The sequence below is a fragment of the Lepidochelys kempii genome, chromosome 1 (genome assembly GCF_965140265.1).
Source record: "Lepidochelys kempii isolate rLepKem1 chromosome 1, rLepKem1.hap2, whole genome shotgun sequence".
Taxonomy (NCBI): Eukaryota; Metazoa; Chordata; order Testudines; family Cheloniidae; genus Lepidochelys; species Lepidochelys kempii.
The window spans coordinates 46,117,133-46,137,721 of record NC_133256.1 but is presented as its reverse complement, the minus strand read 5'-3'; the positions used below and the strand labels follow the sequence as shown (position 1 = coordinate 46,137,721).

At 44.5% G+C, this 20,589-nt stretch overlaps 1 protein-coding gene across 4 annotated transcripts in view; it reads left to right on the top strand.

The window, feature by feature from the left end:
* Nucleotides 1-20,589, top strand: part of KATNAL1 (katanin catalytic subunit A1 like 1) — a 50,047-nt gene that overhangs the window by 24,358 nt on the left and 5,100 nt on the right. For all 4 annotated transcript variants that reach the window (XM_073341078.1, XM_073341069.1, XM_073341096.1 and 1 more), the window contains 5 exons: nt 6,308-6,435; nt 7,471-7,576; nt 12,434-12,592; nt 16,122-16,248; nt 18,355-18,489. In XM_073341078.1, the coding sequence (XP_073197179.1) occupies nt 6,308-6,435; nt 7,471-7,576; nt 12,434-12,592; nt 16,122-16,248; nt 18,355-18,489 (655 nt within the window). The remainder of the gene's footprint in view (nt 1-6,307; nt 6,436-7,470; nt 7,577-12,433; nt 12,593-16,121; nt 16,249-18,354; nt 18,490-20,589) is intronic.

The window sequence follows — 20,589 nt, the reverse complement described above, 5'->3', positions numbered from 1 at the left end:
ACTTCAAATAAACTTTGAAATGTAAAGTTGAATCATTTTAGAAATCTCTCTCTGCATGCTTAGAACAGCAAGATTTACAATAAGAAGGGAACACTCTGCAAGCTATAAAAAGCTTTTCAAGAACGGTAAAAATTGTTTACAGTTCTGCTAGTGAAATGAGGAACTAGAATCATGTTGTGTGACCAGTTTAATACACCAGGCACGTATACATTCAAGTCTTGACTCTAATGAGGGTAAAACCATGCACTCTAAAGTTTCCTGTAAGGAGCATGATAAGGCTTTACTATGGATGAGCCCGTGCTGGTACTACTTCTAGGACAGTAATTATCTCTGGGAGTAATACTACTACTAATCTACATCAGGGAAGCCAGATGGAGAAGTTTCATAAATAGAAATATATTTCTATAGTACTTAACATTTTAAAATAGATTTTATCTGAATATTTTTAAAAAAACTTCTCATAGTTTACATTAATACCTAATATAAGCAAGAACTTAGATTTCTCCTACCAGTTTTATCCTTGTCCGCTAATAAGCACTGATGTCATGTAGTGTTTGGAATGGGGCTGAAATTAGCATACTTCTTTTTGTCAGCACGTCAGTTGACATGAGATCAGTTACTGCTTATGTTCCATTTATTTTTAAATGGGAGTAGGGCACATGTTGAATAAAATTCTGTTGGCTGTTCCATAGGCACTTGTTGCTATATATCATGCTGCTCTACAGCATGCAGAGAGATTTCTAAAATGATTGAATGTTGTGTTTTAAAGGGGATTTGTTTGGTTGCCTGGCCAGGTCTTGCTAGAAGTTGTAAAGATAAGATTCTCATCCACTAAGACATTGGTTGCAATGTGGCTGGTTGTAGCTTGTGCTGGGTATGCTAATGATGATATACAGATATAAATGCTCCCTATTCTGGATTTGTAGCCAGAACAACCATCTCATCTTATGGGTTTGCAACCATCCTCTTCCCAAGCCATGTAACAACCTCTTCAATCTGATTGTAAGCAGGGTCATGGAGTTTGTCCTTTATTTGCCTGTAAAGTAATATGCATGTTTATGGTGCTACATAATTAATCATTTTAATTAATACTATCCCACTCTGCTGGTGCTTATGCACTAGCACCCTTTTAAAATGCTGTTTCCCAAGTGTTGTTTTTTTTTTCTTTCTCTGCTGCCCTGAAAGCCTCGAGGCTGGTTGTTGTGGTGCCCCCCGCTGGAATATTGTCAGGAATTTCAGCCTTTCAACCCAGCGGCTTATTTTAAATAGGCAATATGTGTATGTTACTAAGGTTGTATAATGCCCCGTGAGTATCCTAGGAGAATGTTTGGGAGTACTCTGAAAATTAGATGAGTGTCTTCTAATAGGGGAGCCACCACAAAGCCATGCAGAACAGTTCTACCAACTTAATGCTATAAAAGGAGATGCTGTTATGCCTGGAAAAGTATTCAGAACCACCCACGAATGTATAACTCAACCCTTATTTGGGCAACTAATCCTTAAATCTGTGAATAATACTATTTACGTTAATAATGGAGCTACTTGCAAGACTAGTGATTAATCACCCAAGTAAGGGCATCAGAATTGGATTTATTTGTAACTACTATTAATCATTTTGTTGCATGTGAAAACTATAAATATTTTAAATCTTACTTTATTTCAGTTGTAGATAAGTAATAAAATGCCCTGTTCTACAGCTTGAGTGTCAATTTGGCAGAGCTTCTATTTTTGAGGGTTTATTAATTTCATTTTTTGGAGTTTATTTTTTAGCAATTTCTGAGTTTTATGTAGTGTCCAAAGAATCAGGGTTTTTCAGGGCTCTTTGTATATTCTGTAATGAGTAATGTATGCAATATACATTGTAATGTAATGCATAATCTCTTTGTAAGGTTCCCTAGTGAACTTTAATATAGTACTGTTTCAACCAGCACTACCATTAAGTGCATTAGGGAACTTCTAGTGTGCACCAGCAGGGTCTAAACAGGCCAATTAATGTGCAACACATAAGTGTGCTTTAGAAATTACACCCCTGTTGTCCTCATAATTGCTCCATGTAGATGAGCCCTTAGGTAACCCTTTCCAGTGTCTTTCCATTGTTTATTGGATAAACACTGATTTCATTTTTATTTTGTTACACCCCCACCACCATCCATTTCAGGAAGGGTTTACTCAATACCTTCCCACCAGTATTCAAGCCCAGATCCCTGAGGGACCTTAATCTCGTTATCTCTGCTCTGACAAAGCCACTGGCAATGTGCTCCCTCTCCCACCTCTCCATGAAGGTGATATTCTCGGTAGCCATTACCTCAGTTAGATGGGTCAGTGAACTGGCGGCCATGATTGCAGACCTCCCTTACACTGTATTCCACAAGGACAAAGTGTCCTTACAGCCACACCCTAAATTCCTCCCAAAAGTAGAGTCGAAGTTCCACCTAAATCATTGCATCTACCTACCTGTTTTCTGCCCCAAACCACACCCCTCCCATGTGGACAGGGTCCTGCACTCCCTTGATGTCTGCTGTGCACTGGCATTTTACCTCCACGGGACTCGGTCCTTTCGCACATCACCAAAACTATTTGTGGCCATTGCTCACCAACCCAAGGGCCAAACCCTCTTCTCCTAATGAGTCTCCAATTCAGTCTCTGGGTTTATCTGTGAATGCAACACACAATCCAACATTCCCCCACCCAATGGAGTCACAGCACACTCTACGCGAGCACAAGCATCCACACTAGTCTGCCTTGCTGATATCTCACAGCACGAGATCTGTAGTGCAGCTACCTGACACTCCATCCACATGTTCACGGCCCACTATGCCATCACACGAGCGGTGGCTATGGAGGTTGCTGTAGACCAAGCAGTACTGCAGACTGTACTATATTTCAACACTGCTCACTAATCACCCACGTATGGCATACGTATAGGGACCATCACTCGAAGAAGAGGAAGTTACTTAACTGGAGGTTCTTTGAAATGTGTGGTCCCTATTTATATTCCAATACCCACGCTCAAGTCCTCTGCTGCGGGCGAGACTGCACAACAGTAAGAGGGACCCTGGTGAGGCATTGACCCAGCTGACCTATTATATCCTTGGCTGCAAGCATGAGGGGATGCACTACACTTGTGCAGGTCACCAGACACTGCTAAGAAACACTTCCAGTCTCAGGGGCATGGTGTGACCAATGTATGGAATATAAATAGGGACCACACATCTTGAAGAACCTCCAGTTACAGGAAGTATCCTCCATTTTTCACCAGGACTAAGATTGTCAAAATGTCTGCAAAGTGGCATTTAGTTCAAAACTAACTCTATGGCTGCAGGAAATTCAAATGAGTTATGTCAGAACAGATTGTTTATAACATGACACTGTTTAAAAAATAAGATCTGCTGTGGAGGCAAATTTTCAGATGTGATTGTTTAGTTTATAAAAATTATTTATCATATACATGAATGCATACAATTGAGAAGGCTTGTTATGCTAGAAGGTTGCCAACTTGTGAAAGCTGTGCGTAAGAGGACCATGAAGTGGAGATAAGAGCCTGTAGCATTCTTATATTTTATTTTTATTTGGCATAAGATTGATTTACTTATGCAGTTATTTTCAGACAGTACTTGTAGTATCCTTACAAATCCCTTTGTTCATGTTTTTCCTTTTATGCTGCCACCCTGTGATTGTTTGTAGTAATTACATGGTTATGTAATGGTCTTAGTGCGAGTGGATAAATAAAGTTGTTGGCATGCTCCCAGCACGCAGCAGCTGGGCGGATGGCTCTCTGGCGTTGTCTGTTTTTTTGTTTTCACTACATGGATCTCACATTATCTTCTGCAGTATTTTGTTTGTGTGCCATCTTTTTGCATAGCAATAATGTACACTCTGGTTTGCCCAAATGTTGGAGCACACCTCAGATATGTTGTTCAGCACTGCTGCTTTCTTTCACCTTTGCAGTGCACCAATAGCCTATTGAAGTATCCCTTGGCTTACTGCTATTAAAGCTTGGCTTAATTTTGTTTCAATTTAAAAATTCTCTTAAAATCAGCTTTTCAGGGTGCAGCAAATCCTTCCACTGTAAAAAGAAACCCCCCTAGCTCATTATAGGGGGATAAGAGAGAATTCAGTGTCAGAGAGAGTCTGCAAACACCTTTTTGTCACTGTGAATACTGTTCTTATTTTTGCTTTGATAGGTAGGTAGGTAACTCCTGTCTTTTAAAATCTTTTCAACACTATGGGTCCCTTCTCATTGTTCCTTTTCTTCCTGACTGTGTCGTTTTGACAGCAGTTTCTGGTCCCAGTGCAACTTTCAACTTGCTGGCTATTATGGGTTCAGTTTTGTAATAAAAGTGAGAGTTGAAAGAAGCTAGAAGGGCACAGACAGCTCCCTGAAGGGCATGTGGGTTAATGGGCAAAGGGAGGAGGCATTGTTAACTGCCCTTTTCTCCTCTGCTAGCTCATTTGTCTCTCTAGCTCCCTCTTCCTATGCTGCCTCTGTCCACTTTGCCATAGGCTGCTTTTCTGAGGCAGCTGGGGTACTTTAACTTTGTTAGTAGTATTTAGAGGCTGTGTTAGGAACTCTAAACCAGCTTCCAATTTAGCCTAGTTCAGTTAAAAGCAATGCAGCTGCTCCTCAGGCTCCACTTAGCCCTGCTGTTGGGCTGGGAGGGGAAGTACATTCCTATTGAAGTGTTAGAGGAGGAGAATTAGAAGTGTTGCTTCAGAGGAAAGATGTTGCGTCACCCATAAGATCAGCAGAGCTGTGGAACTACTAACTTGGGAGTTTATGATCAGTTTGTGGCTGAGGCTGTTTTATCTAATTGTGGGACAGTTCTGAACACACCAGATGCTCCTGTAATAAAAACAATAATTAGGCTCAAATGTAGGGTTGCCAGCTTTCTAGTTTCTGAAAACTGGATGCCCCTGTTCCGCCTCTTCCCCCAGGCTCTTCTACCCCCGTTGCTTTCCCCCTCAACTCCAGTGTGAGTTGCCCCAAGAGACTTGCAAACCCCAGCTCCAGCAGGCGGCCTGGGAATTCAGGTAGCAGAGAGCTGCAGCCATGTGGAAGCAGCCAGGCAGCCGCACTGGTGAGCTAGGATGCAGCAGTCCTGCATGGCAGCCTCCCGCCTCCTTCTGCGTGGCTTGCCCAGCAGCCCCCTGCTCGCTTGAGCCCTTGCCACCCTGGAGTTGCCTTAGCGTGGCCGGGGGAAGCACTGGCTGGTGGGGCAGCTTTCTTTGCTTCCCTCCCACAGAACATTCTGTGTCCACTGGGAGCCCCTTAACCCGCTTGCTATGGGCCCCCACACCTGTCCTCCGCCACAGTCCTGCAAACTGTGCTCCTCAAAGGGGCAACAGACTACCCCTCTCCTCCCCCCTCACGGTAACTGGACTTTCCAGTCAAAAAGGGTTGCCAACTCTGGCTGAAGCTATTCCAGGAGATTTTTTTCCCAACATGTTGTAATGTCATTTTCTTAAAATAGCCTATTAAAATCTCCCGGACTGCTTTCAATAGTCACTGGGAGATCGATGCCGATTCTGGGAGACTCCAGGCCAATCCTGGAGGACTGGCAACCCCAGACTCCTGACAACCCTACTTTAGGGCTCCTAATGCAGCCCTTTAAATGAACTTTAAAGTATCCTGACCGTGTGGGGGATTGTGTTGTGAGACAGAGAAAGGGAATAGGAAATAGACAATTGTTGGAGTTGGGGAAGAGAAGCAGCCAAGCAGGGAAGACCTTTTCTTTAAGTCCCGACTATATTGAAATAAATAAATAAAATATATATCCGTTAAAAACAAGGCAGAAAAAAATCTTATTTCTCCCATCAAAGAGAACAGGTATAGGGATACATCCGATGAAGTGAGCTGTAGCTCACGAAAGCTTATGCTCAAATAAATGTGTTAGTCTCTAAGGTGCCACAAGTCCTCCTTTTTTTTTTGCGGATACAGACTAACACGGCTGCTACTCTGAAACCTGTCATTATTGCTACTAGTTTGTAAATTTAAAAAAAAAAACATTTAAACTGATTTTGGGATCGAGGTAACACCCCTTTATGAAAGAAGTGGGACTCTCTAGCACATTCTGTTGGACTGGCAATAGTGACAAGTATCCGGAGACCATGGAGATAAAATGTGAAAAGATTGTGCTTCCTTGCCTGTTGCAGGAATGAGACAGCCCACAGTTCTGTGTAAAAATCTGAAATTTCTCTTGGCTTAAACATAGTAGCAACTGAACAATTTTACTCTATGATTCAAATCTTGGAGCTGTTCAAAGTAAAAGTTTCATTATAGACTCCTGTGATTTCTTAATGTTCCTAGGGAAAGAAAATTCCACAGGAAGGTGCTGGTGATGGGGAAATTCAGAAATTTGATGGAGCAGGATATGATAAAGACCTGGTTGAAGCACTGGAAAGGGACATTGTATCAAGAAATCCAAGCATTCATTGGTATGAGAATTTTCTCAATTAAATTCTTTAGCCAGGTTGGAGGGGAAAGAGCATGTCCTCTCATTAAATTGGGACCTTAACTCTTTTAAAATGGCAAACAGCCATGACTTTCCAAATAGGGGAAACAAGCTTCTGGTTCTAATCGCATACTAATTTGATTGCTGAGTAAGACTTTCATTCTTAACCAGTATGATATGCAAAATGTCCATTACGAGTACCTACTCAAAAGCCTAACTGCACCCCAGAGAACATTAAAAGTATTGTTTTGATGATCACCAGGGATCCTAGAAATCCATTTGCAATGGGGGAAAAACAAGGAAAACCATGGATTTTGCGTTTTCACAGAGAATCTTTAGTTTTTACATTTTGTGAAAAAGTAAAAACATATATTAACTGTTAACTATATTTTACTGAAAGTACCAGTGTCACTTATTCAGTGTGTGCAACCTCCCCCTCTTGTGGTTGATTTTTGAATGCGCTTTAAATTTACAGTGGAACCCTGTTTATCTGATCTAATTGGGACCAGGGCCAGATTGAATAATCAAGAGAATTTGCAAGAGCTACCCGTATTTCGATCCCAAGCTGCTGATGGTTCGATTAATATGGAGAGCCAGATAATGGAGGCTTGGCTAAACAGGATTCTACTGTATATCAATAAAACATGGTGTTCAGCTGATACCTATATGTACTGAGGGTAGTTCAGCGTTTCATTTGAATCAAGGAAAACCACAGATATTTGATTCTTTATTAGAGAGTTTTGGTCTTTTTAACATGGAAAATTAGGGTCCCTGATGATCACGTGAGCCAAAACAATTTTTAATTGAGTATCCTAGTAACCTTAGCTGAAAGTAATTTTTTTCCTGCCTTTCACAGGAGAGGTCAATGTAAGGCCACAGATTTATAGCAATGGTCTCAATAGGAACATACTGGCATAATAAAAAGGATAGTGGTACACACAATACTTTTCTCTGTTTTTCATGGCTTAAAAACAAAGTGAAATGTTATGCTTTGTAAATTTGTCCTGGTCTTTTGCAGGGATGACATAGCAGATTTGGAAGAAGCCAAGAAACTATTAAGGGAAGCGGTTGTTCTGCCGATGTGGATGCCTGATTTTTTCAAAGGGATCAGAAGGCCTTGGAAGGTGAGAATGCATGACCACGTTCTCCAGACTGGTCATGGCGCTTTCATGTATGTCAAGTTGTATCTACATGAGCGTAGCATCGTATGCTCATGCTTCCTTACACTGATGGTATACTGTAGTATGTATAGCTATTAGACTGCCGTAAGAGCCTAAAATACACATTTATTTAGCAAAGATGGATAATTGTTTAATTATAATAAATGTGGGATTGATTCAGAGTAGCTGGGCCTCAGTAAGTGGGAGCCCAATTTGGATCGGGTTCACAACTTGAAAAAAAAAATTATTGAGGAAGCATGTGAGCTGCTGTGTAAACAGAAAATGAAATGACCTAGCTTTTGGTTCGGGACTGATTGTCCCTTATTCAGCGAATGACTTACGATACAGTTGTGGAAAAGAAGCCCTTGAGGAATTCCACCATGATTTCAATAATTTCCATCCCAACATCAACCTCAGCCTGGACCACTCCACACAAGAGATCCACTTCCTGGACACTACGGTGCTAATAAGCGATGGTCACATAAACACCACACTATACCAGAAACCTACTGACCGCTATTCCTACCTACATACCTCCAGCTTTCATCCAGACCACACCACACAATCCATTGTCTACAGCCAAGCTCTACGGTATAACCGCATTTGCTCCAACTCCTCAGACAGAGACAAACACCTACAAGATCTCTATCAAGCGTTCTTACAATTACAATACCCACCTGCTGAAGTGAAGAAACAGATTGACGGAGCCAGAAGAGTACCCAGAAGTCACCTACTACAGGACAGGCCCAACAAAGAAAATAACAGAACGCCACTAGCCATCACCTTCAGCCCCCAACTAAAACCTCTCTAGCGCCTCATCAAGGATCTATAACCTATCCTGAAGGATGACCCATCACTCTCACAGATCTTGGGAGACAGGCCAGTCCTTGCTTACAGACAGCCCCCCAACCTGAAGCAAATACTCACCAGCAACCATACAACAGAACCACTAACCCAGGAACCTATCCTTGCAACAAAGCCCGTTGCCAACTGTGTCCACATATCTATTCAGGGGACACCATCATAGGGCCTAATCACATCAGCCACACTATCAGAGGCTCGTTCACCTGCACATCTACCAATGTGATATATGCCATCATGTGCCAGCAATGCCCCTCTGCCATGTACATTGGCCAAACTGGACAGTCTCTACATAAAATAATAAATGGACACAAATCAGACGTCAAGAATTATAAATTCAAAAACCAGTCAGAGAACACTTCAATTTCTCTGGTCACTCGATTACAGACCTAAAACTGGCAATTCTTCAACAAAAAAACTTCAAAAACAGACTCCAATGAGAGACTGCTGAATCGGAATTAATTTGCAAACTGGATACAATTGATTTAGGCTTGAATAAAGACTGGGAGTGGATGGGTCATTACACAAAGTAAAACTATTTCCCCATGTTTATTCCCCCACCCCCCACTGTTCCTCAGACTTTCTTGTCAACTGCTGGAAATGGCCCACCTTGATTATCACTACAAAAGGGTCCTCCTCCCCCCCCCCCCGCCCTCCTGCTGGTAATAGCTCACCTTACCTGATCACTCTCCTTACAGTGTGTATGGTAACACCCATTGTTTCATGTTCTCTGTGTATATAAATCTCCCCACTGTATTTTCCACTGAATGCATCTAATGAAGTGAGCTGTAGCTCACAAAAGCATATGCTCAAATAAATTTGTTAGTCCCTAAGGTGCCACAAGTACTCCTTTTCTTTTTGCGATACAGAGTAACACGGCTGCTACTCTAAAAGTTGCGGGCTTGTCACTTCATTGAGTTAGTTATGATGATGAAGTCCAGGAAGATATTTCCTATTGAATATCCTCTTTATGGCCCTGATTCAGCAAAGCTCTTAAGCATGTGATTAATGTTAAATACATGAGCAGTCCCAGTACTTAAGGCCCAGATTCAGCAGTGTACTTAAGCACATATTTGTTCTAAATACCTAACCAGTTAGTAGTTAGGGTGGCATTGTGGCTTCCCTTTCATGGCTGGAGCTTTTCTTCTTCACTTTGCCCTGTGGGAGAAGCAGACAGAATGTGGCTGTTAACCCTCTCTAAGCAGACTCGTGTGCCGGTGGTCCTGTGTGGGGAGGGCAAGGCCCCTCTTCCCTCCTAAACCCATTGGTGCTCATAGGCCAGCACTCTTCCTGACTAAACATGGGTGTCATGCATTTGCAGCCATCACTTTCTGAACATCCAAGAGTGGTTGTTTCCTTTCTCTGACCTGCGTTTGTGCCAAGAGGGTCCTGTCTTTAGTTGGGCATCCCACTGCTCCACTAGTGGTATTTAACCTTGCAGTGATTTCATCAAACCACTTAAGCCCTGCAGTGCATATTAGCTTCTTATTGGGAAACACTGGATCAACAGAGCCAAAGAGGAAGAGTAAAGAAGGCTTTATGTTTATAAAAGTTTTTAACTAGTCAGTAACTGCCAGGCTCATAGGTTGTATAGAGAGAAAGCAGCTCGTACTTCCCCCTCCTTCCCCCTTGTGCATCTCTCTAGCTTAGCTAGCAATTCAGGCTCACATTGTGCACTGATCCTTATATCTTGTGCATCCCCAGTTGACGACATTCTCCCACTGCTTTGAACCCTATGAGGTCATTCACACCTGTGCAAAGTGAATGTAAAATGCTACCATTTCTACTTGGTAATGTTACACCCTGTTTACATAGGGATAAATGATGACACAAGGTGTAAGACAGTGAGCAGTTAGGCCCCTTGAATTCATTGGCATTGGATGGGGTATATTTCAAGACAGAACTTGGCCCTCTGTATCGCTATTCATTTTAAGACTGAAGCCTTGTCTAGAGTGGGTTTTTAGCCTCCAGTTTAGCCAGACTGGTGCAAACCCCTAACGTGAACACAACTTGCACAGGTACAGTGTGATTTGACCTGGGGCAGTTTAGCTCTGCTTTCAATCCAAGGTCAGCGCTGATGCAAATCAAGTTGCACCAGTGTAAACCATGAGGTTAATAGATTTTAACTCCAGAAGGGATCATTGATCATCTAGCCTGACCTCCTGTATGTTCAGTACCCCCTCGTTATAACAAACCCCTCAGGATCCACACCATTCGTTTGTTAGAGCCAGGGGTTTGTTATAGCAAAAGAGCTCTTCCAGCACAGGGACTGCGGCTCGAGGTGGGATCCAGGGGCTGGGTTCGCTGCTGTGAAGGGAGTTATAGCAAGGACGTACTGTACAGGCCACAGAATTGTATCTAGTTACCCCTGTGTACACCGTGGTCCTCCACTAGTATTGCTGTATGGGTGGAATTCTAGCAGGGACTAACATTCCAGTGTAGACCATGCCTGGATGAACTTGCAGAACAGGAGTCCATTTATCTCTTATAGTTGCTGCCTGGGAGTTTAGGATAACTTTGGCATCCTTATAAAGAGAGGTGGGGTGTCAGCTCTCTGGAAGGAATATGATCGTTTGTAATTTAATTTACCGATGAATGTCTGTGGGAGCTTGCAATAGCTAAGTGTTAAATGGCAATAAAGGTATTAATGGTTAATGGAAAATGTAGGCACAGAGAGGCTATTGCTCTTGATGGGCATGGGGAAAAACATTTTTGAATAATTGTATTCCCGGTTGATTTGTTTTTATAGATTTCTTCCATGTCATTCTTTGTGCTCCTTGCCGTAAATTTTGTGTAGAACAGACACAATTTAATTTGCAGCATGGATAGCGTTTAACAGATATTTTATTGTTGTGGTATTTTATGTAGGATATTAATTGCAAAGCACATTATGATGTGCAAATCTAATTCCAGCTCATTTGATTACCCTTGAAACAAGGTATGACTTTACCTTAGTAAACTCTTGTTAGTATGAAATCAAATCTTGCATTTGCAAAAGAAAGCTGCTCAGAAAGCTGCCATATTCGTGACAGCAGAGTATTTGGAATCTCCGTATTTCTTCTTGTCCTTTCTGGGTGGGGAAAACGTTGTGTCTTTCATTACCACAATGGCTGCGGGAGGCCCACAGTTTGGAAAGCAGATTTTCAAAGTGTCTTGATGAATTCTATTTAAAGTAATTAATTAATTATCAAGTATTACTCCCCTCCTTGGGGCAGTTCTAACCCTACTAGAGAAGGGGAAATGGTCGTTACCACCACTCATTTTCAGGAACTCTTGACATGAGAGGCCTTTTAAAAACTAATGCCTTTCTTCAGTCAAGACAATTAGCAATCCCACCATGGACGCCTAATTTGGGCCCTGAGAACTTTCTGTCCATCCATAATATCTTGTACACTTCAGTGAACAAACAGGCACTGATGTAGAGGAGACTAGTGCTCTCCCACCTTGCCCTCTCTTTTACCTGGATGGGAGATGGAAGGATGGTTAGGCCACTAGCCTGGGACTTGGGAGAACTGGGTTCATTTATCTGCTGTGCCATGGACTTCCTGTGCGATCTTGGGCCAGTCACTTAGCCTCTCTGTGCCTCAGTTCCGTCTCTGTACAGTGGGGATAATAGTCCTTCCCTACCTGATAGGGGTGCTGTGAGGATAAATACAGTAGATTTTGAGACATTCAGATACTGTGGTAATGGGGGCCATGTTAGTACCTTAGTAAGAATAAATAACATGAGAAACCCACATATGCAATTAATGGTTTTAGTGAAACGAGTGCTTGGGAACAAAAAGGAGGCCCAGGCATATGGCAGAGTTATGTTTTTAAGCAATTAAAATGCAGAACTTAGGTCACATTTAGACCTAGTGCAACTCAGCTGATCTCTGTGGATTAGCATTTTGCTTACATCAGGGCTGAATTTGGGGGTCTCATCTTGTCATTTATTTATTACTCTGTATGGAATTTTAGGGTGTTCTGATGGTTGGCCCCCCTGGGACTGGCAAAACCATGCTAGCAAAAGCCGTTGCTACGGAATGTGGGACAACATTCTTCAACGTTTCCTCCTCCACTCTGACGTCCAAATACAGGGGCGAGTCTGAGAAGCTAGTCCGCCTGTTGTTTGAAATGGTAAGTCCTCAATGCTAGGGGCTTTTGTTGGTTTATCAAGCCCCTCACAGCACATTGTTGCAGGATTGAGTTCACTATCCCTGAAACCTCTCCAGTGGATGGGTGTGCACGCTTATATAGCAGGCCCTTCTTGATCATAGAATCATAGAATATCAGGGTTGGAAGGGACCTCAAGAGGTCATCTAGTCCAACTCCCTGCTCAGAGCAGGACCAATCCCCAATTTTTGCCCCAGATCCCTAAATGGCCCCCTCAAGGATTGAACTCACAACCCTGGGTTTAGCAGGCCAATGCTCAAACCACTGAACTATCCCTCCCCCCAAAATGTATTTTGTATGATGTATTTTTGAGGATTGTGGAGTAAATTACCCTTGTTTCTAGAAGCAAAATGTGTTTCATCTATTTTCTCTGTTCCAAACTGAAGGTTGGTTTCTGAAAGTCAACGGCCAGATCCTGAACTGCAGCTGAGAAATATTTACACACCCCAGGAACTGTGCTGTGTGTGTGTGTGCGCGCAAATATGCCATTTACCCTTTCCTCATCCTTATTTGCTTCTGCACTTCCAAGATGGTGCCCATTAAAACACCTTGCGATTTTTAGATAGACTGGAAACTGAATCTTCCCTCCCCTCCCAACCTTTGCCTTCACAAGAAGCACAATATGTATATTACAAATAGTATATTTTGATTGATCCCCCACCTCCTTTGCAGGATCAAGACCTAAGAAAACAAAGGTCAGATGTAGAATAATCGCTATCGGTCCTCATCCTCAAAGGAAAACTGCACAACACTTTCCAAAGATGAGCCTGGGAGCTTGTGATATACCCAGGGTACAATCTAGCCCAGGGGTGGCCAGCCTGTGGCTCCGGAGCCACATGGGGCTCTTCAGAAGTTAATATGCGGCTCCTCGTATAGGCACCAACTCCGGGGCTGGAGCTGCAGGCGCCAACTTTCCAATGTGCCGGGGGGTGCTCACTGCTCAACCCCTGGCTCTGCCACAGGCCCTGCCCCCACTCCACCCCTTCCCGCCCCCTCACTTGAGCCTGCCGTGCCCTCGCTCCTCCCTTTCCCCCTCCAGAGCCCCCTGCACGCCACGAAACAGCTGATCGGGAGGGAGGGGGCGGTGCTGATTGGTGGGGCTGCCAGTGGGTGGGAGGTGCTGGGAGTGGCGGGGGGAGCTGATGTGGGGCTGCTGATGTATTACTGTGGCTCTTTGGCAATGTACATTGTTAAATTCTGGCTCCTTCTCAGGCTCAAGTTGGCCACCCCGATCTAGTCTAATGAGTATCTGTGTCTCCCTTGTCCTATAATCTTTAAACTGATTTGCTGCTGTAGCCTCTAGTCTGGACTGCTCACAAACAGCCTCCCGCATGCAAGTCACTGCCTGCTATGTCTGCGTGTGTGTGCTGCAGGGTGACCTCAGCCCACTCCCTGTCTTAAATTCCCCCCCCCCCCCCCCCCCCGAGATATGTGTCCTGTACTGCCCAGCCCTCTCCTGGACAATACAAGTATGTTAAGTCCCCCCCTTTTTTTAAAAAGATGATGATATACCAGCTTAGTATTTCAGATAGTTCTTCAGACACCTCAATTTAAACATACTGGATTAGATAAAACCGTAAAACAAGTTTATTAACTACAAAGAGAGATTTTAAGTGAATACAAGTAATGAGGCATAAAAGCCAGAAGTGGTTATAAGAAAAATAAAGATAAAACACAACTAGCGCCTTAACTATGTTAAATGCAAAGCAAAGGTTTTCTCACCACATGCTCTCAACAGACTGACTGGCCGAACTTATTAGGCCAGGACCCCTTCTTCTGTTTAATGGCTGCTTCCTTTGTCTCTTCTCGTGCAGTGAATTGATGGGCAGAAAGAGAGGGAGGAGACAGGGTGCCTTGGGGTGTTTGTCCCCCTTTTCTGTAGTGTCAGCCCCCCATTTGGAAAACATTTCCAGCTGAGATTCGGGAGACAGAGAGTCTACAGAAAGGGATCTTCCCAGCTGCTCTTCTTCACCCATTGGAGCTTCTTTTGTTGTCCTTCCTGCTTGATGACTTTGTTTAGTTCTTAAATGCAGATTAAGCAGAGCACATTCTTTTGTTTGAGACAGACCTGTTGCCACCTCAGTTTGGAACATGTGTTAATAACAACATACAGGGAAATTTTCAAGGGCTGCGGGTCACATAGGCTGGGGGCAGCTCAGCCTCCCCAAACAGCCAGGCATGACCCCACCCCCTGCCATAACTGCTCCCTGCCTGTGGCTCCAATTCTCCGGCTCCAGCACCCCAGTGCTCCGCTGGTGGGGCTGGGGCCCTGCAATGCCCGCCTTCCCGTGCTCCTGAGCTGAGGAGGCTGCGGCTGGCGGCCACCCACTGTGCCAGGGAGGTTGGGGTTGCCCGCCATCCCGGTGCTCCAGGGATGGGGAGGCTGGGGCCATGCATCGCCCGCCCTCACGGCGCTCCTTTGGGGATAGGGGGCTAGCTGTGGCCATGGCCGGGGTGCGTGGAAGGGAGGGCTCAGCTCTGGTGGGGGATGGAAGGGGTGGGGCCTTGGTCAGAAGAGGTGGGGCTAGGGGTTAGCCTCCCCCAGCCGGCGGTTCATGCGCTGCCCATGGAAATCTTATAACTGCACATTCGCTGTTGCCGCACATTTTATCAGGACAGCATTGACGAGAGCAAATTGAGTCTTCAAATGATACCTTACAAGGCATACTTTGTATAAAGATTATTACAACAGTGTGTAGGGTGTGGACACAGGTACATTCTGTCACAAAGCTGAAATTCATTACTCTGCTAGTGGCTAAAAATCATGAACTGAACAGAGACACTGGATTTATGGTTTATTACAACAATCCGTAACCCACTAACCCCCCCTCTCCTCTTTGTCTTATGACTGCAGAGGTGTTAATGGGCCACTCTACCTTGAATGGTTCCTTAGAATTAGGGTGACCAGATGTCCTGTTTTTAAAGGGACAGTCCCGTTTTTTGGGACTTTTTCTTATATAGGCACCTATTACCCCCACCCCCTGTTGCATTTTTTCACAGTTGCTATCTGGTCACCCTACTTAAAATACATGCTAAAGAATTTGTTCCACCTTGTATTTAGCTGTGCCATTTGGAGTACCTTTCCCGGACCCAAAGAGCTCTGTGTTGCTCAAAAGCTTGTCTCTCCCACCAACAGAAGTTGGGCTGGTAAAAGATAATCCCTCACCCAGCTTGTCTGTCTAATATCCTCAGACTGACACAGCTACAACTACACTGCATACAAGAAAACAAGTAACACACACAGAGTTCTGCGCATGCTTAACTTTCGGCACTTGTGAAAGTTAACCATTGACTTCAGTGGTACGACTGTGTGTGTGTGTGTAAAGTTTGGCACATGTGGAAGTCTTTGCAGGGTTAGGATCTTAGATGAATTTTTCTGTGCCCGGGACATATCTTCCAGTTATTCAGCACCTAGCACAATAGGGCCTGAAGTCTGACTGGGGCTTGTGCTTGCGACTGCAATCTAAGTAATTGTATTTTCACTTCAATAAAGGCAAGGTTTTATGCGCCAACAACAATCTTCATTGATGAAATCGATTCCATCTGCAGCCGCAGAGGCACTTCCGACGAACATGAAGCAAGTCGCAGGGTCAAGTCGGAGCTGCTTGTTCAGATGGACGGTAATTGGTGTTTAGATACCTCAGAATGGAGCTGCTGTTTCTCTTCTGGTTTTGTGACATGCTTTGTAGACACTTCATTGTTCAGAAATGAGTAGAGCTGGCAGAAAACAACCATCTCTTTTATTGGGGGAGGACGGGGGCAGAGGAAGCGATCTCTTTAATTCAAAATGGGCCCATCTTTTGGTGAATGAGAGAGTCCAGAATATTTAATTTTTTTTAAAGTATCTTTTTTTTATAAACATGACATGGCTGCAAAAGTTTTGTTTAAGCCATTTTTGATAAACTTTAATTTGAAAAATGTAGCCTGCTCTAGGAGAAGCATATTTTGAACATTCATGCAGTTTAACACAGACCTTTGTGTGTGGTGCAGTGCACAGGGGGTTTCTGCAGTACAAAGTTGTGAACAAACGCCTTCCTTGATTCTCCCACGCAGGGCCTCTTTGTTGGATTTGACTAGACCAGACCTTGCATTGACGACTAGTGTCATTTCATTAATAATATGTACCATTGGATCACTGTTCTCTGTATATGTACCATTTAACACCAGCATCAAAGGAATATTTATGGTACAGGGGTCTGACCACCCACCACTCTGTCATTGCTGTTAGTCATTGTAGGACAGCACCTCCAAGTGTGTAGGCACGCCCAGAGGCGGATTAAGGTTTCCTCGGGCCCTGGGCCAGAGCAAGTGGTGGGGGGGGACGACCCACCCCACCCCTTCCACCTGCTGTCCTGCCCCAGTTCCACCCCCCTCTGCCTGCAGCCCCACCCATGACCCCACCCCTTTAGGCCCCTTTCCCCAGGCCCTGCCCTTGTTCCCCCCTATTCTGCCCCTCCACTGCGGCCCTGCAACCCATTTGCTACTTTCTAACCCCCACCCCACTGGGGCCTTAAGACTGGAGAAGCTCTGTCCCCCCACCACAGCCCCAGCTGCAGCGGGGAGTGAGAGCTCCCTGAGGCCGTGGCAGGTAGCGAGATCCTCCAGTCCCAGGGCCACAGCAGGGGTTCGGGTGCTGGGGCTTCCCCTGCTACCCCGCAGCTTCTGTGGGGGCCTAGGTTAGGGGTGCTGGAGCTTCTCCGACCTGCTCGGTGGTTCTGCTGGAGAGTGCGGGGGAGCTTCCCCTGCTGCCACCCTCAGCTTCTACCTGGGATGGGGTCGGAGGGTGCAGGGGCCTTCCACTGCTGTCCCCAGCTTTTGCCAGGAAGCTGGGCTGGAGAGCGTGGGTGCTTTCCCCGTTGTGCAGGGGAGCAGGGTCGGGAGGTGCGGGAGGCTTCCCCCGTTCTGCGGGAGAGTGGGGTCGGTGTGCGGGGGCTTTCCCTGCCATCCGCAGCTTCTGTGAGCGATAGGTGTGCTGGGGGCTTCCCCTGCCACCCAGGCTTCTGCCAGGGAGCGGGTTTGGTGCGCAGGGGCTTCCCCCATCCCCCGGCTTCTGCCCAGGAGCCATGTTGGAGTGTGCGGGCATTCCCCGCCACACCTGCCCAGCGCTGCTGTCGGGGAGTGGGGTTGGGGAGTGGGGGGTTTCGCCTGCCGGGAACAGCTGCCTGGGAGTGGGGTTGGGTGCAGGGGCTTTTCCAGCCCCTGCTGCCTGGCGGTCGGGGCCCCGGGCACAGGCACCGTAGGCCCAGTGGCTAGTCCGCTACTGTGCACACCACAGAACATGAAGGGACAACAGCTTTTTGCCCAGAGGGAATCAGTTTCTTTTTTAATCTAACTGTTTGGGTTGGGAGGTGACTGAAAGTTTTTTACTATCTCTTCAGTGGCCAATACAGAATAAGTTGGTCGTTTCAGTTCAGTTCATAGTGGGCAAGTGCCCACGCATCACAAAACGAGGTTGTTGGCAGTCTGGCAGCGGCCAAGAACTGAACGGTCAGGCAGAATAAACTGTTCTCTCCTCCCTAGAAGTAGGTGCTGTCTCCAAAGCAGAGCTGGGGTATGTTGGGAGAGTGGGTTAGAGAAGCTTGCACTGCTGCTGCCCATGCTGTACCCATGTATTGACAAATGCAGTGCCGCCTTCTCCAAGGTTTGTCAGTCCAGCACCGTGAGCAAGCATGGTATTTGCTACAATCATTAAAATGACTCTTTTTCCTACACTGTTGGACTTGCAGGAGTAGGTGGTGCACTAGAAAATGATGACCCTTCCAAAATGGTGATGGTGCTGGCTGCTACAAACTTTCCCTGGGACATCGATGAAGCGTTGCGAAGAAGATTAGAGAAACGGATTTATATACCTTTGCCAACAGGTACGATTGCTACAAGTATTTTCCTTTAAATGTTTTTTTCTAGGAAGCTTGTTCTTGACTGTATCTCTTAGGATTGTTAAGACCCTTATAATGTCTGTTCTAAACATTGCATTTGAGGGGTTAATAACTTGGCTGGCTGGTTTCTTAAAAAAATTGCCTGGAGCTCAGAAACAATGAGCTATGGTATTTCATTGCAGACCCATTGATGGGTTCTTATTTTTTGAAACCAAGTTAGTTTTAATGAGCCTGGAATTATTTTAAATGTTGTAGTCAATCCTTGAGTGATCATCAAAGGCAGCCTTTGGACTTTTTAAGAAATATTGCAAATGCATTCCCATGCCCTTGCAGATGAATGCAGAGAAATGGATCCATGAATTATCACTTCCAGGCTTAGCACATTGTAAATCACTGCTTGCCGGCCTTTATGCCTAGACTTCAAGTCACTCAAAATGTAGCAGGCTGATTGCTCTCCTGCCCAAGATTCCTTGGCTTGTATTGTCATTCCTGGCTGTCACTCGTATATCCTATTAATTTCAAGATTCGTATCACTTGAAGGTTGTATAGCTTTGTTTCTTCTTGGGACAGTGAATGCCTTGTATCGCTGCATGAGCACACTAGATAACAAGATGCGTGGTCATGGTGACAGCAATTGTGATTGAGTTTAACAAGTATAAGGACATTTTAATAGGTATACAGCTTGTCTTTGCAGCTCACAGACAGTAATAGCTCATAACAGGATGACTGGCTTTATGACCAATTAGTCTAAAATTCTATCAGTTTGCTCTTGTTTCTAATTGAGCAAGACTTGCTTTTGACATAGTGTAATACACCCTGCACTTCTTACATGAGGTGGATTGCCACTGTAGTTGTGAGTTTACATTCTATCATCTTATTCCGCCTATGAAGAAGTTAAATTGTTCTGTGCATCTCCAGATGATGTATTTGCATTCATGCTTTGTCATTTGAGATCACCAGGGATTTCAGTTGGGAAAAGTTTAAACCAAATAAATAAATTGTAGGATCTGGTGTAGTGTGAATTTTATGATGTGATATTTCTAAAATGACATAAGGCCCTGGGAAAACTTAGGAAAATATTCTGTTTCAGAGAAACAGTTCTGCATGTGTGCCATATGTGCATCTATGGTGTTCTGTAAATAATCAATAACCCTTCTAAAGAAAATGCCATCTCTCTGTACAGACCCTCTCTCTGGATTATAGGTAATTTTGTAAGGCACTTAAGGTACCACAGTAGTATAAATACTTTCTATATTTTCTTTTTCACTGTTCTCTGTTAGTCACCGGGGACACTTATAAAACAGGAGTGTTGTTCTTGAGATTTTGTCTGCTCATCTTGCTGCTTCCCCCTCAAAATGGTCATCCTCTGTTTTTAAGGCATCAAAGCTGGTTGCTGTAGAAATGAACATGCTGATGTAGTGTACATTTTCCCTTGCAATAAAAAACTGAAAAGAAAGCCTCTTTCTCTTCACCCCCACCCCTCAAAATAACATAAAGGGACAAACTTTCAAATGTGGGTTCTCAAAGCACAAGCGTAGGACTTGCATATGCACATGCTATGTGTGCAGAAAGGTTAAATTGGCTGTGTAAATGGGTACTTATTTAGTCAGTTACCATGCTGTGCACACAGCATCTGTGTTTGAAAATTGGCCAATGCAATTGTTTCTAAATATAATTTCTGTTTTCCATGAGGCTTCAGCAACTCTGTTGGGCCCCGGTTCAGCAAAGCACTTAAGCATGTGCTTAAAGTTTAGCATATGCTTAAGTGCTTTGCTAAATGCTCTCTACCTCTATGTAAATGGAAATATTTGTGTCATCAAGTCCATGGTGTATCTAATAAAACCATGTAAATAATGTGCAGTCAACTTCTGAACAGACAGGTGTATCACAAGGGTCAGGAGGAGAATCAGAGGTTTGTAGGATCACGCCTTTGTTTCTTGTAAGAATAATATTCCCTGCTGGTCAGCTGTGTACAGTGAGAAAATGATGCACAACGAGGTCTGAGGTTATACCAGAGACGGTATCTGTTTGTCTCAGGCACATTGTGCAGAATGAGGCAAATGGCTAAGTGCTTTCAGTCATCTG